Consider the following 24,960-nt stretch of genomic DNA (forward strand, 5'->3'; position numbering starts at 1 on the left):
AAGGGAGGTGAATAGGAAAAAGGTTATAATATGAATAATAACCACTAGGATGACTCTTTAATAAAACTATAGAATCCAGAAGATCAAATATAGACATTAATAGATCACAATCACCATTTGTTAGACCAGAGTTTGTGTTGAGCAATTGAAATACAAAAAAAATGAATGTTTGAAATTTTCAATTATACTTGGATGTGTTGAGCCATGTCATGGTGCAGCATGCAGTTATACTTTCACGCTGAATGGTTGTTCAATTATCTTGAATGTAACTTATTTTGGACAGTTTCTTTAAACAGAAAAGCAAATTTCTAGGACAATGCCAAGCTGGGCAATAGCTGTGCCAGGAACAGATGAATTCCTATATTGCATGCAATTGTTACTTTTTTTTGCTTTCACTTTTCACTTTGCCCTGATTGGAAATTACTTGGTTAGATCATCTCAATTTTATAAATAGTTAATATTTTAAGATGGTAAGCGCTAATTCTAAACAGATTGGGAATAACCTAGATCCTTTGGGTAAGTTGGCCAGTACTCATTATTGATATAAATATTGACACCAGAGTGCTGTTTAAATGAGTTGCCAGTTAAAGCCAATTTGGCATTTTCTATAATTTACAATTACACCATCTATTTCCTATTTTTCTCTCCATCCTCTTCCCCACATTTTTTTTTGCACGTCTCTGTAGTTATGTGTTTCTCCATAAACACCACAGTTTACCTGCACTTCCCTTCCCTTGTGAATGTTCTTCACATCACCTTTTAGAACTTCACAAGTGTAATCCAAAATTACGGAGAGTTCATCTGATAAAATTATTCATGTTTTTGATGAAATTTAAATCTGTGATAGGGTTGTTTATGGAGTACTCATGAACAATGGCAGCCCCGATTTTAGATGTTTTAGCATGTTAGCACCGTTCCAAATTGTTATTGTCCATAATATCAATACAAATGACAAATAAATCATGGTTATCTCAAATATTTAGCTAACTTAAGTATGCCCTTCGCATTAGTGTATTGTGGAGGATAGTGGTATTTGAACAACATTTTCCTATTGAAGTAAATTGAACACACTCCAGTTATTAGATTTTTGTTTATATACTTGAATTTTATATTTAGGAAGTTCTGCTTGAGCCGTGTAAGAATAAACTACAGTAATAGGTTACACATCTGTCATGGTTGGTGGAACAATGTGAGGAAAATTTAACAGCACAAATTGAATTAGTACAGCGTTAAGTTGAATTTGAGTTATTTTTCCCTGTGGTGTGGTTATAGGCCATAAAAGCATTGACGCACAGAGATTTGAATGTGCTATGGCCTTAAAGGCTAATGAACATGCAGATTTAATAAAACTTTAGTCATTAGTCTTGTGTGAATGTCAGAGCATTAGGCCCATCAAGGAGATTATTGGTTCTTACACTTAACTTCATATACTTAACTAACTTAAATTACCAGGTTTCTAATTTGTGATATTTTAAAAGAAGAAATTTTACGATAGTTGAAATGTCTGTTCAGCAGCATATTTATACACATTTGCATGGAGTGCATATGTTTAGTTGTGAGCAGGAAGCTGTGATTAGGTTATAATTTGTTTTCACCAAATTATAATCAGCAGTTTACACAGCACTTTTGGCTAATTGTTCAAACGTGTTTAAAACTATTATTTTAAGTATAGTACTGCAGAGCATTTCATTTGGGCAGTTTGTGATACTGAATTGAAAGTTTTTCCTTAGAGAAGTGTGTGAAGGTTGATGGGGTGTTTGTGGAAGTGAAATCTATCACTGGGGTAAAGTTGCTGCATAGCTTGTCACTTGACATTTCTAGATTATATTCAATAGTTAGAATGGGAAAGGATTAAACTATTCCTTTGCCTAAAGATACTTAATGATTCTGTAGCTATTGTCTCCATTAAGCTTGGGAGTTCTAATGATTGAGGTAATTTAGTAATAGCCTGTTAATTAAACAGAGGCTTTGGAATGTGCTTAGTTAAGCTTTTGCAGCAGGTGTATAGCTTGAGCCAGTGAATTTTCTTGCCACGACATTTCTATTAATACACGTGATGCATTTTCTGCTCAGTGGAATATTAGGTATTTGCACAAAAACCTACCATGCTGTTTTTTTTTGGAGGAACAATTAACCATGTTGCAGAATTTGCCTCTTATTGCTAAACAGTTTTAATTATCAGTTCTGTGTTACTAACTGATACTTGTAAATACTGATACATATTTATTACTGACACATAACTGTAATGGGGCTGCACGGGCCGTGCATAGCTGATGAAACTACTGTCTCACAGCCCCAGTGACCTGGCTTTAAAACTGCTACCCAGCGCCAAGTTTACATGTTCTCTCTGTGAATTTCCTCCAGGTGCTGCATATTTCCCCTGTACGTAGATAAACGGTAGAATCTGCGGCTGAGTCAATAGGAATGGGGATAGGATTATTGTGAAGTGGGGTACTTGGTTTGCTATAGACATTAGGCCAAAGAGCCTGTGTCCATGCTGTGTATCTCTCTTGGACTCCATAAGTTATTGAAGCATTCATTACTTGCAGCAAATTATATTGTAGGCTTATAAATATCTGCTCATTGTCCTAAAATGTATTATTGATCATTTTGTGGTTTCAGAGCAAAGTATCAGTTTAACCAATGGTCAGAATAGTGATGCTTATTTCTCTGTCAGCTACAATTGTGCATTCACACAGTTAAGCAGCTGGGAGTTTTTTTTCGAAAAGCTGACTTACCATCACACCAGTACCTTGGCTTTTTCCAATTATTTGTTAAGTGGCTTGCTCGTCGGTGTTCTGTCCAAACTAATTCTCAGTCTTGTCCTGTATCTGTTTTGCCTTAAGGTAATATGAATTGCTTTAGTGGAAACCACATTATTTTCTTTGTGTTTTTACCTTGTGTCAAATAACTTTGCTGGTCACGTTAATTTACTGATTGAATAGACTGGAAGTTTTACTTGTGAAAACCAATTACATGATGACTTTTGCGGGTAGTAATAGATTTATAACATAGCACCCTTTATAGTTGTTTAAAATGAACTGGTTTGCAATTTATTTTCCTATGGAAGCAATTTTAATAGAAAATGATGTGCATTGGTGTTAGCAACAATGCCAAATTTTCAAAAGTCAGGGTAGCTTTGAATGAAAAAAAATCTTCCTTTTTGATCTAAATTTTCATAATAATAACTTTGTGATGTTAGATTTTGCTCTTTTGTTCATGAAGTTGTTTGATATGCAGTACTCATCCTGACAGTTTGTTGCACTCATTGATCTTCTGAGCCATTTAGTTAATAAGATCATAAGATATAGGAGAGTTAGGCCATTTGGCCTATCAATTCTGCTTCGCCATTTCACCGTGGCTGACCTATTTCCCTTTCAGCTCCAATCTCCTGCCTTCTCCCCGTATCCCTTCATGCACTGACTGATTAAAAATCGTTTAACCTCTGCCTTAAATAAACCCAATGACTTGGCTCCACAGCTGCCAGTGGCAACAAATTCCACAGATTCACGACCCTCTGGCTAAAGAAATTACTTTATCTCCATTCTAAATGGATATCCCTCTGGTTTTAAACAACCTCACCATAGGAAACATCCTCTCTACATCCACTCTATCGAGGCCTTTCAGCATTTGATAGCTTTCAATGATTTCCCCCACCCCACCTCATACTTCTGAATTCCAGTGAATACAAGCCCAGAGCCATCAAACACTCGTCATATGATCACTTTCAATCCCAGAATGATTTTCTTGAGTCTCTTTTAAACGTTCTCCAACATCAGCAAATGCTTTCTTTGATAAGGGACCCAGAACTGCTCACAATACTCCAAGTGAGGCTTCACCAGTGCTTTACAAAGCCTCAAGTTTACATCCTTGCTTTTATATTCTAGTCGTCACGAAACAAATGCTAACATCACAGTTGCTCTCCTCACCACAGACTTAACTTGAAAATTAACCTTTAGGGAATCCTGCACAAGGAATCCGAAGTCCCTTTGCACCACAGATCTTTGAATTCCTCTCCACTTAGAAAAACGTCAACACTTTTATTTCTTCTACCAATGTGCATGACCATACACTTTGTGACACTGTAATCCATCTGCCACTTCTTTGCCCATTCTCCTAATTTAAGTCTTTCTATAGCCTTTCTACTTCCTCAACCTGCCCCTCCACCTATCTCAGTATCGTTTGCAAACTTTGCAACAAGGCCGTCAATTCTATCATCTAAGTCATGATGGAATCGGTCCCAAAACAGACCCCTCTGGGAAAATCTACTAGTCACCAGCAGCCAACCAGAAAAGGCTCCCTTTATTGCCACTCTTTGCTTCCTGCCAATCAGCCACTGCTGTATCCATGCTAGAATCTTTCCTGTAATATCATGGGTTCATAGCTTGTTGAGCAGCCTTGTGTGGCTGAAAATCCAAGTACACAACATCCATTAATTCCCTTTGTCTATCCTACTTGTTATTTCTTCAAAGAATTCCAGCAAATTTGTCAGGCAAGATTTTAGCTGAAGGAAAACATGCTGATTATGGGCTTTTTTATTATCATGTGCCTCTAAGTACAATCTCTGACAATCGACTCAAACATCTTCCCAGCCACTGAGGTCAGACATTTGCAATTTTCCCGTCCTCTGGAACCATGCCAGAATCCATTGACTCTTCCACCACAATCTCTTTAGCCACCTCTTTCAGAGCCCTGCATTGTAGGCCATCTTCCAGGTGATTTATTTACATTGAAAACTTTCAATTTCTCAAACACCTTCTCTGTTGTAATGAATTTCACAAACTACTGCCCCATGACACACTCAAACTTCCATCATACTGCTAGCGTCTTCCACAATGAAGACTGATGCAAAGTCCTTATTCAATTTGTCAACCATTTCCTTGTTCTCCATTACACCCTCTCCAGCAACATTTTCCGCCTGCTCAATATCCACAGTTGCCTCTCTTTTAGACTTGTACATCTGAAGAAACTTTTTGTATTCTCTTTAAAATTATTGGCTAGCTTACCTTCGTATTCCAGCTTTTCCTTCTTTATGACTTTTTATTTGCCTTCTGTTGATTTTTAATAGCTTACCTATCCTACTTCCAACTAATTTTTGCTGTATTATATGCTCTCTCTTTGGCTTTTATGAAAGCTTTCAATTCTCTTGTCAGCCAAGGTGGCTCATCCTGCCTTTGGAATACGACTGCTTCTTTGTGATGTATCTGTACTGTGCCTTCTGAGTTACTCCCAGAAATTCCAGACATTGCTGCTGTGCCTTTACCCCTGCTGGTGTTCCCTTCCAATCAAATTTGGTCAGCTCCTTTCAGACGCCTATGTAATTCCTTTTGCCCCACTGTAATACTGGTACAGCTGACTTTATCTTTGTAAATTGCACGGTGAATTCTATAATATTATGATCACTGCCTCCTAAGGGTTCCTTTACCTTAACTTCTCTAGTCAGTTAAGACTAGAGAAGTTAATTTCTTGTTCATTGCACAAGACCAAATGAGGAATAGCTGATCCCCTTGTAGGCTCAGCCACCAGCTGTTCTAAAAAGCATGTCATTCGTGCCACTGTGTGTCAATAGTTCAGTCTGCTCATCCTCCCCCTTTTTAGAATGCCATGGGCCCGATCCAAGATATCCCTGCTCCTGACACCTGCGATGCAACATACCATCTGGGTGTTTCTGTATCATCCACAGAATCTTGTCTCTATTCCTCTAACTATGGAATCTCCTATCACTACTGTGGTCCTCTTCACCTCTCGTCTCTTCTGAGCCTCAGTGCCACAGATCCGGTCACTGTGGCTCCCCCCAGTTGGTCTTATGCTCAACAGTATCCAAAGTTGTATACTTATTATTGAGGGGAATGGTCGTGTGTTTACTCTGCACTGGCTGCCCATTTGCCCTCCTTCTCCTGACAGGCACACAGTTACCTGCCCCACTGCAACCTCCCTGTTTCACCTATCTATCACCTCTCCTGTCTCCAGTTGGAGCCGAATGTCATCAAGCTGCAGCTCCAGTGTCTCGATACATCCTCTGGGAAGCTGCAGCTCGGTGCAGATGTGGTTAACTGAGACTAGAGGCCTCTCAGAATTCCCGCATCTTACATGCAGACCAAAACATTGCCCCTGGAGCCGTTCTCACTGCTCTGATGAAGAATGAAAAATAGAGGAATAAGAAACTTACCAGATGCTTACCTTGCCCAAGCCTGTTAAGACACAGCCACTTCAACATTGGCCCACTCACACAATGGCCATTCTGCTTGCCCCTGCTTTATTTTTATTTGCCCTTTCTAATGAATCCCGTTCACTGATTGGGCACAGTCCAACTCCAAAAACTGCCATGAAGTGCAGCCTTTTTAAAACTTCAGCTGCAAACCTAAATGAAATCGCTACCTCTTCCCGTGTCCCGCTCAGTGATTGAGCGCAGTCCAACTCCTCATATTTCCCATTTATGGATCTGTCTCCTCTTGGCCTTCCCTCCTTGCCTAAGCTACTGTACTGTTTTTCTATCTTAAGAAATGAATGATAAAGATGTCTTTGATTGCTGAAGATCTTCAGATTGAGTTTGGCCTCTCAGTAGCATGCTACTTCCAACTTTCAATGAATACACAGTGTAGGATCACTTTGTCTGCTGAGTACCAACGTTTTCCTCTTTTGAAAGAGCAGTTCTATGTTTTATCAACTGATCGGACCCTAACCAAGCTATGATTCAGATGGTTTTGAATTCAAAGCACAAAGCTTTCTGCACAAAGATCAAGGCCAGGAGTGGCAACCCTTTTTTTTGAGCAGAGATTATTATTGATTAATGAAATGGAAACAATAATTAGGATTTTTGTAAGGAAAATGACTAAGTCCTGTGGTTTATTTACTTATTCTTTTACTATTGATAAAAATATAACAGGCAGATTGAAATAACTGAGGTATTTTAGAAAACATTCAAAAGTTATTAATCTTTTAAAAAGATTGAAAACAACATCTAATTAGTTATTGCTGTCATGTATAACATTTGAATGTGAAATTATAAGCTACAGTGTATATTCACAACATCAAGGAAAAGAAAATATATACACTTAATTCTCAGTAAGGCTTTTGTAGCTGCTCTAATGATAGATATTTTATATCTGCTGTCGGAGTCATGCATCTAATTTCTATCTGCATTATATTCTGTATTGTGAGTTTATTAGATAGTTAGTCACATGGATGAGGCCATAGTAAAAGTGAAGGGTATAAGTTAAAAATTCATGCTTAATTCTGCACAGTTTTAGTGCTGGGGACTGCTTAATTATGTATAACTTTGCTTAATTACATTTGAAATCACTTAACTCTACTTTGATTAGGTCTGCTTTAAGTACAGTTAATATTGCTAGTTTGGTATCATAAGTTACACTACTTCAAGATTGTATCTTTTATTAATTGTCAATAAAGGATCGGATACATTTCTTTGACTTTGTGGAACATTATTATTGGAATGATTGAAGGGCGCATCTTATACGGATAACTACCCGTGAGGTCACCAGCAGTGACATTGGTTTGGTCGACTTGCTACTAAGTTTGGAATATATCTGGTTCTTTTGAGAGCTTATCCATGTGGCAGTCGTTTCGTCAGTCTACTCCTATAATTAGACTTGACCAAGTTTGTCACTGACTGCATTGTAGCCTGGTATGGGAGCAACAATGCCTCTGAGTGGAAAATCCTATAAAAATTGATGGATCACCTGAGCACATCACAGGTAAAACCCTCCCAACCATTAGGCACATCTACATGAAATGTTGCCGTAGGAAAGCAGCATCCATCATCAAAGATCCTCACCACCCAGGCCGTGCTCTATTCTTGATGCTGCCATCAGGTAGAAAGTACAGGTGCCTCAGGACTCGCTCCACCAGGTTCAAGAACAGTTACTACCTCTCAACCATCAGGCTCTTGAACAAAAGGGGATAGCTACATTCATTTTAGGACTCCTGTCCTGTTATTTCATGCTTGTTATTTATTGCTGTTTATTTATATCTGCATTTGCACAGTTTGTTGCTCATTGATCTTGTTTACAGTTACTGTTCTATAGATTTGCTAAGCATGCCTGCAGAGAAAGAACCTCAGGGTTGTATGTGGTGACACGTATGTACTCTGATAATAGATTTTACTTTGAACTTTGGAAAAAAAACGACTCACATGGTGGTGCTAAACTCTATCCATACAGTAGTAACTTCTCACTCAATATTCAGTGTTCATTCAGATGGCAGAAGCAAAGGTATGCTGAGCAAAGCCAGCGCCAATTGGCCCAACTGCGCACTGCTCAAATACTGTGTCAGCTGTATCCTACTGTATACATTCTGGTGCCAAGCTGGTGTGAGACAAAACATCTTTCTGTTCTCAAGTTCGATAAAATTACTAGCTGCTTCGTTTGACGGCGAAGACCAACATTATGCATATTGTTATACATGGGGTTAAAAAGAATGGATTGGCGTTGCTGTGTGCTGTATTCAGCACGTGTGCCAAACATTCACCACTCTGACTGATAATTGAGTGCAATACTGAGGGAGTGGCACACTGCCAGCAAGGCTCCTGGTTGAGCAAAATAAAATTAAGCCTCACCTGCACTCTCGGGTGCAAGTTCAAGCAGACAAGTGATCTCCAGTGTTCTGGCTTACGTTAATCTCCTTATTGACATTTTAAAAATTGATTATTTAATCATTATCACATTACCATTTGTGAAAGCTCCCTGCATTGTTATTAACCATTACAATACCTACCTTTATAATAATGCTGACCTTAGAAAAGCTTTTCATTATCTACAAAACGTTTTAGGAACATAAAATATAAATCATTCAAACTACTGCAGCTCCATCCTGTCTGTGAAGTCGTACTACTTATTTTCCTGTGTCATCCATGCACCTTTTTGTTGTGTTGCCAAATGATTTGTCCCACACCTGGTTTTAAGTTCCTGTACTGAAGACTGCAGTCCCTACAGCCACTGCTACAAATTCGGTACCTTATTGCATACATGTCATGGGTTCCCCAGTGTCTCCACCACAGTAACTTGTTCTTTGAGAGCTCATGCCTCATGTCTTGTGCAGTGAGGTTCTGCATTTCTTACCAGACACATCCAAGTTTTACTGTTTCCTTGTACTTCTGTTTCTCACTTCATTGATGACTGAGGTCTGGCTGTGAGTATCCATTATTCCATTGGCCAAACCAGCAGCAATCCCCCATGCTCTGCACCATACAGCTCCTTTCCTGAAGCTCATGGCATCAGTCTTACTCTTTGACACCCTCATGCTTTTAAATTTTTCATTGTATTACGGTTAATGTCCTTGAATTGCTTTACTACCTTTGAGTCACCTTTTTAATTAGTCGATGCTGAAGCTGCCTAATTCACTTTTAGCATGAGTGAACAGCAAACTACATGATCCATTCCTGTTCAATCTGAATGCAGCTCTCAACCCTTGAAGCCAGTTGTCAAATCAGACAATTCAATGTAAGTACAAATAACCTTTGAAGAATTATTATTGTCATCCAGTCTCCCATGATGAAAATGATCATCATTGATCATCATTGATCATTGATCATCATTGACCTATACCACTGAAAAGTTCTTTGGGAATATTACATCATCTCCACAATTTCAAATAATATCTTATTCCTGTTCTTAAATAACTTTAAGCAACATTTCTTAATAGCTTTTTGAAATAATGACTTTGTTATTTGGTTCTATTCAAATAAAAAGTTCCCCTAATAACTTTTTAAAAAAACTTAAATGTTCTGTTTTTCCACCTCTTTGAAAATGTTGTTGTTAAATCAATTTGCTTGTTATTAATACTGCCAAGTCAGGCTCACTGGAAGATTATTGAGTAGGAGAATCCTGATTACATCCTTTTCCCTGTGCTATGATTAATAAGACTAATGTCTGTGACATTACTTAAGAGCATGAATTGAACCAGCTGCTTAATGAAATAATTTATCTTGCATTTTGTCCTGTGAACTTGACATAAATTGAGGTGGACGCTGGTCCCAAAAGGTTACCAGTATCTCACAGTTACAAATCCAAGTGATTGGATCCTGGGTGATCGACTTTGGCAAATGGAAGTTCTGTTCCATTTGTCAAATATTTATATGTTCGGAGATATAGTGCGGAATTAACCCTTCTGGCCTTTGGGAGGAAATCAGAGCGCCCAGAAAAAATTCACACATTCTGTGGAGAGCATGTGCAAACTCCTTCCAGAGGACGCTGGGATTTCCAGTCTCTACCCCGAGTTCTGACCACTACACCATAGCTAAGCAAGGTCATAAACAATTGCATAGTTCTAGCTTCAGGCAAATAGGCTAAAATCTGAATCATGCTGCCCAGGCAGTGGAGAGTGTAGCAGAATGGAAAAGAGCACAAATGCTTGAGCCTGGAAATATCTGACCATTTGTAAAGTACAATGTCCCTTTCATTCCCTCGTGTAAAATTTCTTATTTGACATTACACAGCTTTATTTCCATGTCTGTAAGTTAAAATTTAATTGGATAGTTGTATTGCTGCAACACTGTCTGAGCACTTCAACCAGTATCTGTGCAAGTGCATTTTATCCAGCAATTTGTATTTCTGAGGGAAAGAAAAATACTTTAGTCAGACCCCAGTGCATGCAGCTATATAAATACACACAACTGTTCATGCAGTGAAGTTGGGACCAGACACTCTGGAATTTAGAAGAATGAGAGGCGATCTTATAGAAACATACAAAATTTTGAAAATGATAGATAAGACAGAAGTAGGAAAGTTGTTTCCATTGCTAGGGGACATTGCCTCAAGATTCAGGGGAGAAGATTTAGGATGGAGATGAAGAGAATCTCTTTTTCACGGAGTGGTGAATCTGGAATTCTCTGCCTAGGGAAGCAGTTGAGGCTTCTTCACTAAATATATTTAAGATAAAGTTAGATATTTACATAGTAGGGGAATTAGGGGTTATGGGGAAAAAGCAGGTAGATGGAGCTGAGTTATGGACAGCCATGATCTTATTGAATGGTGGGGCATGCTCAATGGGCCGGATGGCCTACTCCTCCTATTTCTTGTGTTCTTATGACACCTGGGGTTAATTCTGTCTGTCTTTCCATTGTTCCTCTTTCTCCAGGTGGACACCTTAAGATAGTCAGTCACCTACCAGTGGACCTGTATGTGGTCAGTAGCACCAAACTCTGAGCTCAGATTGAATGTGTTGTCCAACTAGTCTTATGGATCTGGATCAGGTCAGCTTGGCCAATCTTCCTTGAGCCTGTTCTGAGAAGCTGCTTGGCCGCAGCAAGGTGCACTTCAGATAATAGCATGAAACAACTTCATATATGCACCTACACAGAATTATTGGTTATTAACTTAAGTTGGAATGTATAGACCACAGCAGGATTGCTCAAACAGATGTGTTTGATTTCGCCAGCTTTTTAGACTGCGTAACTGCAGCCTTAAGTGACAGCTAGAAATGGTTAACTGCTTTTCTTTCATTTCCTGCAGAACACTGAGCTGGGCTAATACCATCCCGACATATTGTAAGAGAAATCCAGGCTGAGAGATCCTGTCCCCTGCTTCATTTTGCTCTTTGTCCTGGCTGTGTTGCAGTTTCTTGTTTGTCAATGATGCATATGGAGGAAAGGCCATTGTGACTGAAGATGCTGAATCTCTGAGTGGACAGCAGAAAACAATTTGAGCAAAGAATGATCTTAGCCAAAAGGTAGATATGAATTGCAATTCATTGTTGGATAGGGCACTTATTCAAGCTTTGAAACGTACTGTACTTGCTGCTCGGCAGCTGCTCCTAAAGCAGTATAATGCTGCAGTTCTAGGTTTGCAGTGGCTAGCTTTTAATCAGAAAAGTAAATCATTCTTTCATGGTCAGTACTTCACTCAAAGTTCAGCTTTTGTTTTAGAATTAAGTAAGTAATTTTTGGGAGATTATGGGAAAGAAATTGCTGTTGATCTTAAATTGATATTCAGCTATTATGAGTAACGTGACGTTTAATTAGGAGTTTTTTACATGACAAATCAAAGCAGTGTGCAGTTTTTAAAAACGTTGATTTTATAGAGGTTATTGGGAGAGAATTACTTTCTCTACTGTCCTGTGAAGCAGTATGGAAGTGTAACGGTAGTGCTATCGATGTACAGGGTCAGTGATCACTGGTGTTGAACTCTGTCTGCATTTGTATGTTCTCCCTGTGACCACGTGGGTTTCCCTGGATGCTTCTGTTTCCTTCCATCTTCCAAAGACGTAAGGTTAGGGTTAGAGAATTTTTTTTGGGCTGCTGTATTGACGCTGGAAGAGTGGTGCCCCCAGCACAACCCTTGGGTTAGTAATCAGAATCGGGTATATTATGTGAAATTTGTTAACTTAGCGGCAGCAGTACATTGCAATAGGGAGGAAAAAGTAAATCAATTATAGTAAGTATATATGTGTATATTAAATAGTTAAATTAAAAATAGTACAAAAACAGAAATAATATATATAAACAAAAGTGATGTAGTTAGTGTTCATGGGTTCAATGTCCATTTAGGAATCGGATGGCAGAGAGGAAGAAGTTGTTTCTGAATTGTTTGTGTGTGCCTTCTGGCTTCTGTATGGTAACAGTGAGAAGAGGGTATCTTGTCATGGGTATTTGTATTGCCCTTGTGTGAAGAGCCATTGAGATTGGATCTGCTGTGGACCTATTGTGGAAAAAGGCAAATTGCAGTGGGCCCAGGTCTTTGCTGAGGTAGGAGTTGACCAGTCTCAAACATTTCATCATCATAGTTGTGAGTGCTACTGTACGACCGTCATTAAGGCATTTCACATTACTCTTCTTGGGTACTGGTATAATCATTGCCCTTTTGAAGCGTTTGGGAACCTCCAACTGTAGCAGTGAGAAGTTTAAAAATGTCCTTGAATCCTCCTGACAGCTGGTATTCAGTGCCTTACCAGGTACTGCACTGGGGCCTGACACCTTGCGAGGGTTCACCTCCCTAAAAGACAGCCTAACATTGGCCTCCGAGACAGAGATCACAGGGTCACCTAGTAAAGCAGGGATCTTCATGTGTAGTTATATTTTCCCTTTTGAAAGTGTTGAGCTCATCTGGTAGTGAAGCATTGCTGCCGTTCATGCTGTTCAGTTTCACTTTGTCGGAAGTGATGTCTTGCAAACCCTGCCACAGTTGACGAACATCCGATGTCGCCTCCAACCTTGCTCAGAACTGTTTCTTCTTCTTGAACTAGTCCCCCATATGTCATACCTGGTTTTCTTGTACAGACCTGGGACACCAGACTTAAATGCCATAGATCCAGCCCTCAGCAGATGATGAACCTCTTTGTTCATCCACAGCTTTTGGTTTGGCAATTTTCAAGTTTTCGTAGGTGCACACTCATCCACACAGGTTTTAACGAAGTCGGTAACAACTGGGGCATTCTCATTCAGATACGAAGATGAATCCCTGAATACAGACTAGTCCACTGATTCAAAGCCGTCCTGTAAGTGCCTCTGTGCTTCCCTCGTCTGTACCTCCTTCTTCCCCACTACTGGTGCTGCAGGTTTCGATCTGTTGATAATCAGGGTGTAGAAGTACAGCAAGGTGATCAGACTTTCTGAAGTGTGTTTGACACAAAACAATGAACTTCACTCTATTTTGAAATACATGTGACAAATAAAGCTTATCTCTATCTTTACAAGTAAAATATTTTTGCAATTTTTTTCCCTCTAATGCTGTGAGAAATTAAGTTGCTATAGCTGTGATACCTTACCCAAGTGACCATTTGAAATATAGATGTTGTGAATGTTGAGAGGCCATTCAATAGTCCAAGCTGCAGAGGCCTGAGAATTATACACATCCAGCTTTGAGCCATTCAGCAAATTGCCAAGGAGGAAAGCAGACATTTATTTTAATGTCAGAACATCAGAATCAAGTTTATTATCATTAAATTTGTTGCCTTTGCAGTAGCAGTTCAAGGCAATACTTAATAAATATACTTTTTTATATTTATTAAATATAACAAATCCATTGCAGTGGCATTATGTTATGTAAAGTAGTGCTAAATAATGAAAATTGTTTATTTCTTATCGTGAAGTATATCATTTGCAAATGAAGTTTCCTCTTATGACATAGGATTCTATTTACCCCATTTGGTTTTATGCTAATTCAAAGGTACATTTAACGTCAGTGAAATGTATACAATATACATCCTGAAATGCTTTTGCTTCGCAACCATCCACAAAAACAGAGGGGTGTCCCGAAGAATGAATGACAATGAAATGTTAGAACCCCTATGTCCCCCCCCCCCCCCGCCAGCTCCCCACTGCCACGCATAAGCAGCAGCAAGTGACAATCCTTCCTCCCCCCACCGGCAAAACAAAAACATCAGCACCTGCCACCGAGCACTCAAGCGTGAGCAAAGCAATAGCAAAGACACAGGCTTGCAGTTACCCCAAAGACTTTGTGTTTCACTCAACATTCAACATACCACAGGTTCTCTTTCTCCCTAATAAAGGAGACAGGGGTGTCTCCATTTCACAGCGAGAGGGGAGACTTAACAAACAACTCACTGGTTTGCGATGTTAAAAGTCTGCTACGTTGCTTTTTTTTGGGTCTCTGTGCACACAGCCGTAGGTATTCTGAATCCCCTGACGACACATGGATCTCCCGTTGTGACACCAACCTTCAATCTGCCTGTCTCCAGAGCCCTGACGTCCTCAGCCTCCAAAGTTGAGCCAACCTCTTAGGCCAAGCCCTTGGCATGCTGAACAATGGCTGGATATGAAACTCCGAGAGTGGCCCCATTCCCATAAAGAACCATAGTCAGCACGTAACTCCAGGTCATGGTCTTCAAAAAGATCCCTGAAAGGGAAAAATAGATATTGAAAATGGAAATAGAGCTGTTTCCGAAGATGAAAGCAAAGGAGTCACTGTTTACTGCTATCACCACTGCGCTCCGCCCCTCATGATCATGGAATAATCTAATGACCCCACTGCAACCTACTGTCCCTATGTTACCATGATCTACCACAGCCTCCCCACAACCCCCCAACCTCCATCCACCAAAATTCCATCACTGTTCCATGAACCAAGGGAAATTTATTGTGGCCAAGTAAACTGCCAAATTGCATGCCTTTGGGATGTGAGTCAAAGTTGGACTACCTGATTGAAATCCATGTGGTCACCAGGAGAACATTCAACCTCCACACAGAAGAAGTGGGAGATCAGGATTGGTGGTGCTATGAGATGTGCTGAACATCAGGGATTGCTTAAATTGAAAACATAAACACATTTGACTAACCTGCACGTTCATTTATGAACATCATCAAATGGTTTGAATGATTGAATTGGAACAGCACTTGTCCGGTATCTATTTAGATATAACTGGGAATAGATGCTCTCTCTAAAACTTGGTATCCAAGGTGTGATTGTTAAAGTTGACGAGGAATGATTCAAACTTTTATCATAGTTTCTATACAAGAGTGGCAGAATGTTTATTTACCATCAACTTTTAAATTCTGGATAGAATATCAGATAAGTTGTTACTCCATTTTAAAATCGCAAGTTATAATGAAAATGTAATGTTCAAAACGAACAAGGGAAAGTGAGTTGCAATTTTTCTCCAGAATGGGACATTGCTGGCAGGGTCAGCATGACTACCCGTTCCAAATTACCCTTGCAAATGTGGCAGTGAACTGCTGCCTTGTACCTTGACAGTCCTTGAAGGAATGTTGGTACATTTCCATGTGAGATGCGTAAATGAGTGTCTGCTGGTCACTTTCTCCTCTATGTCCAGCATTGCATGTTCTTGAGGTGCTGTTGGGTTAGCTTGTGTGAGTAACTGTGGTGCATTTTATTGTTGGTTCACACTGTAGTGGTGGTGGATTGAATCGATGTTCTGTGAAGTAGATTAGATTCTCGTCAAATGGACTACTTTGTTCTGCATGCCACTTGAAAGTTGTTGGAACTGCCCTCATTACGAGCAAACGGAGTTTTCCAAAATATTCCTGACATGTGATGCAACATATAATGCTCTTAAGGCAATGAAACGTTCCTGTTAATGAATTATGGGAGGGTTTGGATTAGTCATGCACATGGAACGTATAACACAGAGAAAGATAATGTGTTACAACACTGCTTGTGAAAGTGTGTCAATCTCAATGTGTGGGGAAATGAGGTAGAACAGGGAAAGTTCAAAGGATTCTAAGTCATAAAGTGACTTGACATTTAATGTCTGTACATTATGCTAAATAATTTAACTGGACTAATTAAATGATACAGTGCATATACGAAATAGTGCCACTATTGAAGTGTTACCATTCAGCTCATTGAGTTGATGTTGGTTCTCTTTAGTTGGCCTTAATCCAGTATATTTTCTTACATTCTGGTAAATATTTTTTGTACCAGTGCTTGTACGATGTCCATTTCCTATTAAACATCTCATGTTTAAAAGGAAAGCGCTTTTTCACATCCTCCAGCCTTAGCCATCGGGCAGGTGGGGTTCATCAGCCTTGGACAGCAGCCTGCCTAGGAGCAGGAAAACTCTTTCTTTCAACCTCTGGTGCAACTTTTACAATCACACCTTGGATACCAATTTTTAGAGAAAGCATCTATTCCCCCCCATTAAATCCAGACTAACCCAGTTCTATATAAATAGGTACCGGACAAGTGTTGTTCCAATTCAATCATTCAAACCATTTGATGATGTTCGTAAGTGAATGTGCAGGTTAGTCAAATGTGTTTGCGTTCTTAATTTATGTACCCCCCCCCCCCCACCTGCCATGGGAAAGGCTCCTGGAGTAGACTCGGAGAGTGAAATCTGGAGCTGGGGTCTCTAAGTCAGTTTGATGTTGCTTACAACTTCGTTCTGGCATCCTCTGCGACGACACTGCTGCCAAGCTGTATCAGTGCTTACCCTTCCCTTGGACTATATCAGTGACGTGGAGAGGGGGAACCTGCTGCATGAACAACAGCCGGTTCTTCAAATCTTCCTGCCCAGGCTTGCACCCTGGAGAGGGCACAGTCCACCAGAGGCACAAACCCATGATCCCCTGGGATTATAGACATTAGACAATAGGTGCAGAAGTAGAGCATTCGGCCTTTTGAGCCTGCACCGCCATTTTGAGATCATGGCTGATCATCTACTATCAATACCTGGTTCCTGCCTTGTCCCCATATCCCTTGATTCCCCTATCCATAAGATACCTATCTAGCTCCTTCTTGAAAGCATCCAGAGAATTGGCCTCCACTGCCTTCTGAGGCAGTGCATTCCACACCCCCACAACTCTCTGGGAGAAGTTTTGCCTTCTCACTCAGCCTTAAATCAGTGTTTCCTATTCCTATCAGCTAATTGGAACAGATTTTCAGCCTTGATTGATCTTGTACACCATTATCAAATTTCCCCTTACCTCTTTCTCTCCAAGAAGACCAACCACCAGAATTTTCTACCTGGTTGTTGAAACTCCTCATCTCTGAAACTGTTTTATTAACCCTTTTCTGCATTGTCTTGAGGACTTGCCCATCCTTCCAAATATGATGATTTTATATACATACCCTTGTTATGTATATGGGCTTTGAAGCTTTGGTGATATGTCCCTGTTTCAGTGCTTGTATTTATTAAAGAAGTTCAGATTTTGTACCTTTTGCTAACTTCGTTCTCAACATGTCCTGTTATCAGTGAAGTAAACTCAAGGGTTATTATATCCTGCACTTGTTTTAGAACTCTGATCTTCCAATATTGCTTCTCCTGAACCGTACTATCAATCGTATTGCAATACTTTTCTATGTATTATATGTCTTTTATAACTTTTGCCTTTTATTAGCCTTTGTCTCATTGTAGTTGATTAGCATCAACTTCCTCTATTTGCATCATTGCCATTTTTAATATAATTGACAAACTGAAAATTGACATACTCTTTATGTTAATATTTATTTTTATCAGCAATGCGCAGTGGCCCTAGCACTGATGTTTGAGAAAATACTCTGTCCACCATATTTTCATAACGCCATAAAAGGAGGTTATTTGGCCCATTGAGTTGTTGCCAGCTCTGAGAAAGCACGGCAATCAGATTCTGCTTATTTTCTCTGTCACCTTTCTCCATGCCCATTGACATCCCTGATACTCAGCTAGTTATGCTTGGGCAGTTTACAGTAAGCAATTAGCCTAACAAACATTAGGTCATTGGGGGGCGGGGGGGGGGGGGTAGTGGAACCAAATAGTCACAGGGTGAATATACAAATACCTTGCAGACAGTACTTGGACACCAGGTTTTAATCTGGTGTGTTGTAGCTGTGAAATTAGTACCACTGTGTACTATTTGTCTTTTTGCCCATAAAACTTGTTTTTGTTATTAAATTGGTAATGATATGCTAAACTACTCTCAGCCCTGATGCAGGGGTGACCCAAAATATAGAATTTGGATTAGCTAAGTATTCAGAAATATTCTTGTGTGTTTTCCCCACGCTAATAAAAAGTCTTAACTTTTTATCTACTTTGCCTTCAAGAATCTTTAGCAAATCCAGGTTTGGTGCATATAAATTTTATCAAATTCCTACTGTCCTTGATCTATCCTGCCAGTTATATCTTGAAAACCATTTGAGATGTTAAACATGATTTATTTGTTCACAAAATCACAGTAATTTTGTTGTCCCTTTGCTAAACACACATGCGATGAGTTTTTTTAAAAGTTGCTCTTTAACTAATGTCTTAAAGTGTGCTGCATCTTTTCAGAAGCTTTTGAGTAGATTACAAATACATCCAGTATTTATTCACCAGCTTCTTGTATTCTGGCATGCAAAGTACTAGGGCACAGAATTTATTTGCTTTATATCCACTTAATATATAACTTTATACTTCTTTATAATTATATATCAGTTCACCAATGGTTCTTCAACATTTGCTGTTTATCTGATATCTGCATTGAAGGAATATTTATATATTGCCTCAAATATTTCAGTATAATGAAACAAGGAATGGAGAGAGGAGATGATGTTGAATTTGGACTCTGGGTTTCATCCTTTCACACGAGTATTTCTTAGTATTTTTGTATATTCTGACACTTGAGCAATGTGAATGACAGTGGGAATGATTAACAAGTTGCTACCTTTCTGCTCTGCACATATAATTAGTATTTTATTTCCTGGACTAGTTTGTGTTTAAGACCAAATGACGTGCATTATTTGGAAGAAATTTTCAAGAAAACAGCAAGAAATGTTTTGTACACCATTCATTCCAACCAGATGAAATGTTTTTAAATGAAATGCTTTTATGTATTGTCGTATACTGTCCATAGAACTTAAACAGCAAATACCATTAATATAATATCTATCAGAGTCACACATGTTCTGTAGGAATGTAATTTGGACAATGTCACTTTGCATTGAGTGTACATCATGTTGACATTTCAGTGCAGTACTCTGGGACTAGGGCACTTTTCAAAATGGGGGGAAAAGGTGCCAGCTGCCCACTCTGCCTGTGCTTCTTAATATCCAATACACCTCTAGCAAGTTGTAGTTCATGTTCCTTTGCTCCAAATAGAAAATCAGCTAGTTTGCTTAACTTTCCTTATAGTGATCTATAATCTATGTAGCATCTTCACAAATCTCCATTTCACCCTCTAAAGCTTCCACGTCCTTCCAATAATGAGGTAATCAGAACTGAACACAATATCCCAAGTGTGGTCTAACCTTAGTTTTATAGAACTGCAACATTATCTCATAGCTCTTAAACTCAATTGCCTGATGAATGAGGGCCAACACATTTTGCAACAACCTTATTACATTGTATGGTGACTTAGAAGGATCTGTGGGCATGGACCCCACAATCTCTCTGTTCCTCCATACTACTGAGAATCCTGCCATTATCCCTGTACTCTGCTTTCAAGTTCAGTCTTTCAAAGTGAATTGAATCACTTCACACTTCTTCTGATTGAACTCCGTTGTCATATCACTGTCTTGCTCTGCATCTTATCAAGGTCCTGTCGTAACCTACGACAACCTTCATCGACTTCGTGTCATCTACAAACTTGCTCTCACACCCTTGCACTACCTCATCAGAGTAATTTGTAAAAATCATAAAGGTCAGGGATCACAGAATCCTGTGGATCACCACTGGTCACCAACATCCCAGCAGAATATGCTCCAAATACACCCTCCCTCTCCCTTCTGTGGGCAAGCCAAATGTTATACATGCAGCCAAGTTTCCTTTGATCCCATGCCTCCTGACTTTCTAAAAAGCTTGCTATGAGGAGCGTTATCAAACACCTTACTAAAGTCCACAAACACCACATCCACTGTTGTACCTTTGTCAATGTGCTTGTCACTACACCAAAGAATCTAATCAGGCTTCTGAAACACAATTGCCCCTCACAAAGCCATGCTGAGTATCCAAAGTTTAAAAGTCTAAAACAAATTTATTATTGAAGTGCATACTGTATATGTTACCATATACAATACTGAGATTCATTTTCATGCGGGCATACTCAATAAATCCAAAACCAGTAATGGAGCCAGTGGAAGACCGGATCAACAGGGTGGACAACCAGTGTGCTAGAGACAACAAAATGTGCAAACACAAAAGGAAAAGAAAATAATAAATATAAACATGAATGTAATGAAAACCTGAGATGAAGTGTCCTTGTGTGAACTTTTTGGTGATGGGGAGAATGAAGTTATCCCCTCTAGTCCAGGAGCTTAATGATTAAGCAATAATAACTATTCCTGAACCTGGTAGTATAAGTCCTAAAGCTTTTGTACCACCTTACTGATGGCAGCAGTAAGAAGAGAGTATCCAAGGTGCCTTGATGATGGATGCTGTTTTCCTGTGACAACACTCCATGTAGATGTGCTCTTTGGTTCTCATTGGTGGGGAGGGCTTTACCTATGATGACTGAGTCATATCTACTACTTTTTCTAAGATTGAAATTTCTAGGACCACACCAGGCTGTGATGCAGCCTGTTGATATATTGTCCATGACACTTTTATAGAAGTTTGTCAGTTTTATATGTTATGCTGAATCTTCTTGCATTTGTCGAGTTTCCTTTCACTGGTGAATACTGAAGCAAAGTATCGCACTCTTCTGACTCCAGGCACATGTTTACTCTTTTATCACTAATCTGTCCTACCCTCACTCTAGTCATCCTCTTGTTCTTCATGTACTTGTAGTATACCTTGAGATTTTCCTTATCCAACCTGCACAGCCTTTCTCATTTCCCCTTCTTACTCTCCTAAGTCCTTTCTTAAACTCCTTGCTGGCTACCTTAGAATTCTCAAGATCCATGCTTCCTAAATCATTAGATGCTGGAATGGTTCTGGAGGATCGGAAAATTGCAATAGAAAGGAAACTATAGACCAATTAGCCTGACTTCATTTGTTGTGAAGATGTTGGAGACCATTATTAAGGATGCGGTTTCAGGGTATTAGAGGCAAATGATAAAGTAGGCCAAAGTCAGCATGGTTTCCTTAAGGGAAGATACTACTTGACAAATTTGTTATAAGTCTTTGAGGAAATAACAGACAGTATAGAGAAAGAACTGTCAGTGGATGTTGTTTACTTGAATTTTTAGAAGACCTTTGACAAGGTTCCTCTCATGAGTCTGCTTAATAGCATAAGGACCTGTGGTATTACAGGAAAAATACTAGCATGGATAGAAGATTGGCTGACTGGCAGGAGGCAAAGAGTGGGAATACAGGGAGGCTTTTCAAGTTGGCTGCCAGTGACTAGTGGTGTTCCACAGGGGTCTGTGATGGGACCACTTCTCTTCACTTTATAAGTCAGTGGTCTGGGTGATTGTTTTATCTAAACAACTGTAAATATTTTAATGGGCTGACGTTGTGTAATAATTTTAGAGGAAAGTATTATTGCTGAGGATTAATATGATTTTACTGCTATTGGTGTGGCTTAAAAATGAGGTAAAACATCAAAACAATTCTGGATGTAGAGAGTAGATATGACTTTGCTGGATTCTTCAGGTCAAAAGTCCAGCGAAGAGAGTTCCCAGATTTATCCCCTGGTATGTAGAGCTGTTAAGGATGTAGTAATGTTATGTTTAATCATTATAGCTTTAGTTGCGGAAGAGGAAAAATGTAATTATTTTAGCATCTATGCCATGCAATGACAGCTAAGATATGCATTTGTATAACGTGAAAGATTGAGTGAGTATTTTGATCCGTGTAGTTAATTGAACAATACGGCTTTGGTTGAAGTACTTGGAATTTTACCGCGGGTGCATCAGCACCATTTTGAAGTAAAGAGTGGAAATGGTGAAAAAGTGAACGTTGATTATTCATAAACTAAAAGATTAGTTATTATTTGGGGTCTCCACAGGAGTCTTGGTTTTATGTAAGTAGATTCTATATCTTCAAGACTGACAGGAAAAGAAACCAGGAGGTAGGGAATGAGGAAGGTGTCAGTTACCAATCAATTGTTGTCAGATCTGCTGATTGCAATGCTGTAACAATTTCTCAATGAACTCTGGGAGATGCCTTTGTGGTGTGTCCGTTCGTGCATAACTTAAGTGTAAAACAGCCTTGGACATCAGAAACTCAGGTGATTTAACTTCTGGAGTGTGTGTGTTTTTAAAATATCAGATAATCTTAATTGCATCATTTTAATGTTGCTAAAAGCTTAGCAATTTAATTATTAACATTTGTTCAGTTGAATTGAAAATATGGTTTAATTTGAATTATACTGATCATCTTGGCCAGCTGAGCTGAGAGCTGGCACCAATACAGTACTGCAGGCTGTTGGCAGATTCAACACACGTGTGTTGAAATTCTTAGAAAATATTGAAATATGAAGCATCTTTACATGATTAATAACTTCCATATTGTACATCCTTATGAACAAGTGTAAGCCCAAATAAGTAGAAGATGAGGGAGAAAATGCTGCTTGAACGATAATAAATTGATTCTAATTATCTTATTTATTGCAGTCATAACCAACGGACAACATCATTCAGACATCCAGTGACTGGACAGATTTCACCAGAGAACGACGAATACATACTGAAGGAGCAGTAAGTTAAAGTACTGTAGTCTGTGGTATGATGGTGTGGTGCATTGGGAAGACTGGAACTTGAATTTTAAATCAAATATCATAACTGGCTCTGATGTAAATAGAAAGGAATGTTTCCAGTAATTGCATACAACTAAATATAATTAATCGGTAATGCAGCTGGCAGGACATTCTGTGATATAGATAAACTTGCGCATAATGTTTTCAATTATTTAATTGAAAACATTATTTAAGGGGAATCAAGACAATTAGGTGAACTTTGCTTATTAACAATATTATCTAAAGTTTAACCCACTTAGCTGTAAAAGATTTCCTGGTGCAATTTCTAATTTGATTTTGAATTAGCTGATCTTGTTGCAGTAATAGGATTTTTGCAATGCTGGTTAAGCTTTTGAGTTGTATCAATCTTCTCCTAAGCTAGTTTTGTTTAATTATTAAAATGGCGTCACAGTGGGTACCTTTACCTTGATAGTCTCCTTGAAATTGTTTTAAATTTTAGTAATTTAAATGGACTAAGCGTCCACTTTTGTATAACGAGTTGAGCTGCCAGTTTCCCAATTCTAGTTAAGGCAGTTCCAAACTAAAACAAATTATAGTTTATTGAAAGTTTTGATACAAATCAAAAACCCGGTTACACAGATGTATAGTCTAAGTGGTATGTCTCAGAGGTAGTATTTGAATGAAACATGTTAATGTGTGCAGTTTACTCTGCAGAACTCTTGCATGGGAAGTTGAATTGTTTGTTCATTGTTTGCCCTGTTGTGTGACATAGGCGATCATCATCCTTCCATGGCCATAATTGTTCTTGGCAAATATTTCTACAGAAGTGGTTTGCCATTGCCTCCTGGGCAGTATCTTTACAAGGCGAGTGACCCTGGCTATCATCAATACTCTTCAGAAATTGTGTGTGATGTCAGTGGTCACATAATCAGGACTCGGAATATGTACCAGCTACTCACACAGCCATCCACCACCCGTTCCCGTGGCTTCATGTGACCCTGACTGGGGGGGATATGCTGGTGCTACAGTAGGGCAATTAATTGGTGGAAACCTACATAATTCACAACCACTGTGTGCATTGAGCTGGAATTCACTTTAAGAGACCATTCTATTGTGATGACTTAATTACATTAAGGACTGTTAACCACACTTTATGTTGAGTGTTTGGATTACAATAAATGAGTTGTTACATTTTTTCTTAAACATAAAACACCTCACTGTGTTTTATTTGCAAAAACCTGCACTATACCTTGCCTAAGGATGAGCTTTACCCCTCCGTTGTTAGAGACATATCTCCACCCTGCCACCCTGGGAAGTCGATAATAGCAGTCAAAATGTGCTATAATCTAGTGAAGTATGAAAAGTGGGCATATTGATGAACAAACAGAATGGTTTTCAATGTTCACAGCTTTAGAGATTCTATTTCTACAGTCAGTGCCAGTTCATTACCTGTTCTAAAATAAGCTTGGTATATGTTTTAATATCCAGAATTATTAGACTTGTAGTTACTTCTGGGGGCATATTCACTGTGTGTATTTTACATGCCTGTACCTGTGGAATGTAATTTTTTAAATGTTTGTTTTTAATTCTTTAGACCAAATATCCACATGTCCAAACAACAGGTGAGCCAAAGGCCGCATAGTGTGGTCAGTGAGACGTCCACAGGTGTAACTACTTCAACAATAGGAAATGTTCCTATCTCAAAGGTGAGGACTTCTTGTCTTCCTTTGTGAAATGAATTCTTAGTAGACCTCATTTCCCAGTCGGTATTACTTTGGTCTCAAGTTTGACGACCTAGTATTTATTCCAGCTGTTTGAAAGCACTTGATCTGTGTTGCCTCTTTATTTTCTTGTTGTTCTTGTAGTACCAACCACTAATTCCACAAACCAAAATGTGGATTAGCGCAACAATATTTTAATGTATTTTTACTGAAATACCATTCATTGGCTCCCATCGAACTCTTGAAGGGATGGGAACCAGAGCAATACATCAGCAC

General features: G+C 39.1%; 1 protein-coding gene across 9 annotated transcripts in view; it reads left to right on the forward strand.

Annotated features, from left to right (window-relative positions):
* plekha7b (pleckstrin homology domain containing, family A member 7b) overlaps positions 1–24,960 on the forward strand; it is a 422,578-nt gene that overhangs the window by 221,156 nt on the left and 176,462 nt on the right. For 8 of the 9 annotated variants that reach the window (XM_059975737.1, XM_059975738.1, XM_059975736.1 and 5 more), the window contains 2 exons: positions 22,881–22,964; positions 24,558–24,669. In XM_059975737.1, coding sequence (XP_059831720.1) covers positions 22,881–22,964; positions 24,558–24,669 — 196 coding nt within the window. Of the gene's footprint in view, positions 1–11,629; positions 11,686–22,880; positions 22,965–24,557; positions 24,670–24,960 lie in introns of those variants that run through there. The other variant, XM_059975743.1, reaches the window with a different exon arrangement.

This window comes from Hypanus sabinus, chromosome 7, assembly GCF_030144855.1.
Source record: "Hypanus sabinus isolate sHypSab1 chromosome 7, sHypSab1.hap1, whole genome shotgun sequence".
In the NCBI taxonomy this organism is placed as follows: Eukaryota; Metazoa; Chordata; class Chondrichthyes; order Myliobatiformes; family Dasyatidae; genus Hypanus; species Hypanus sabinus.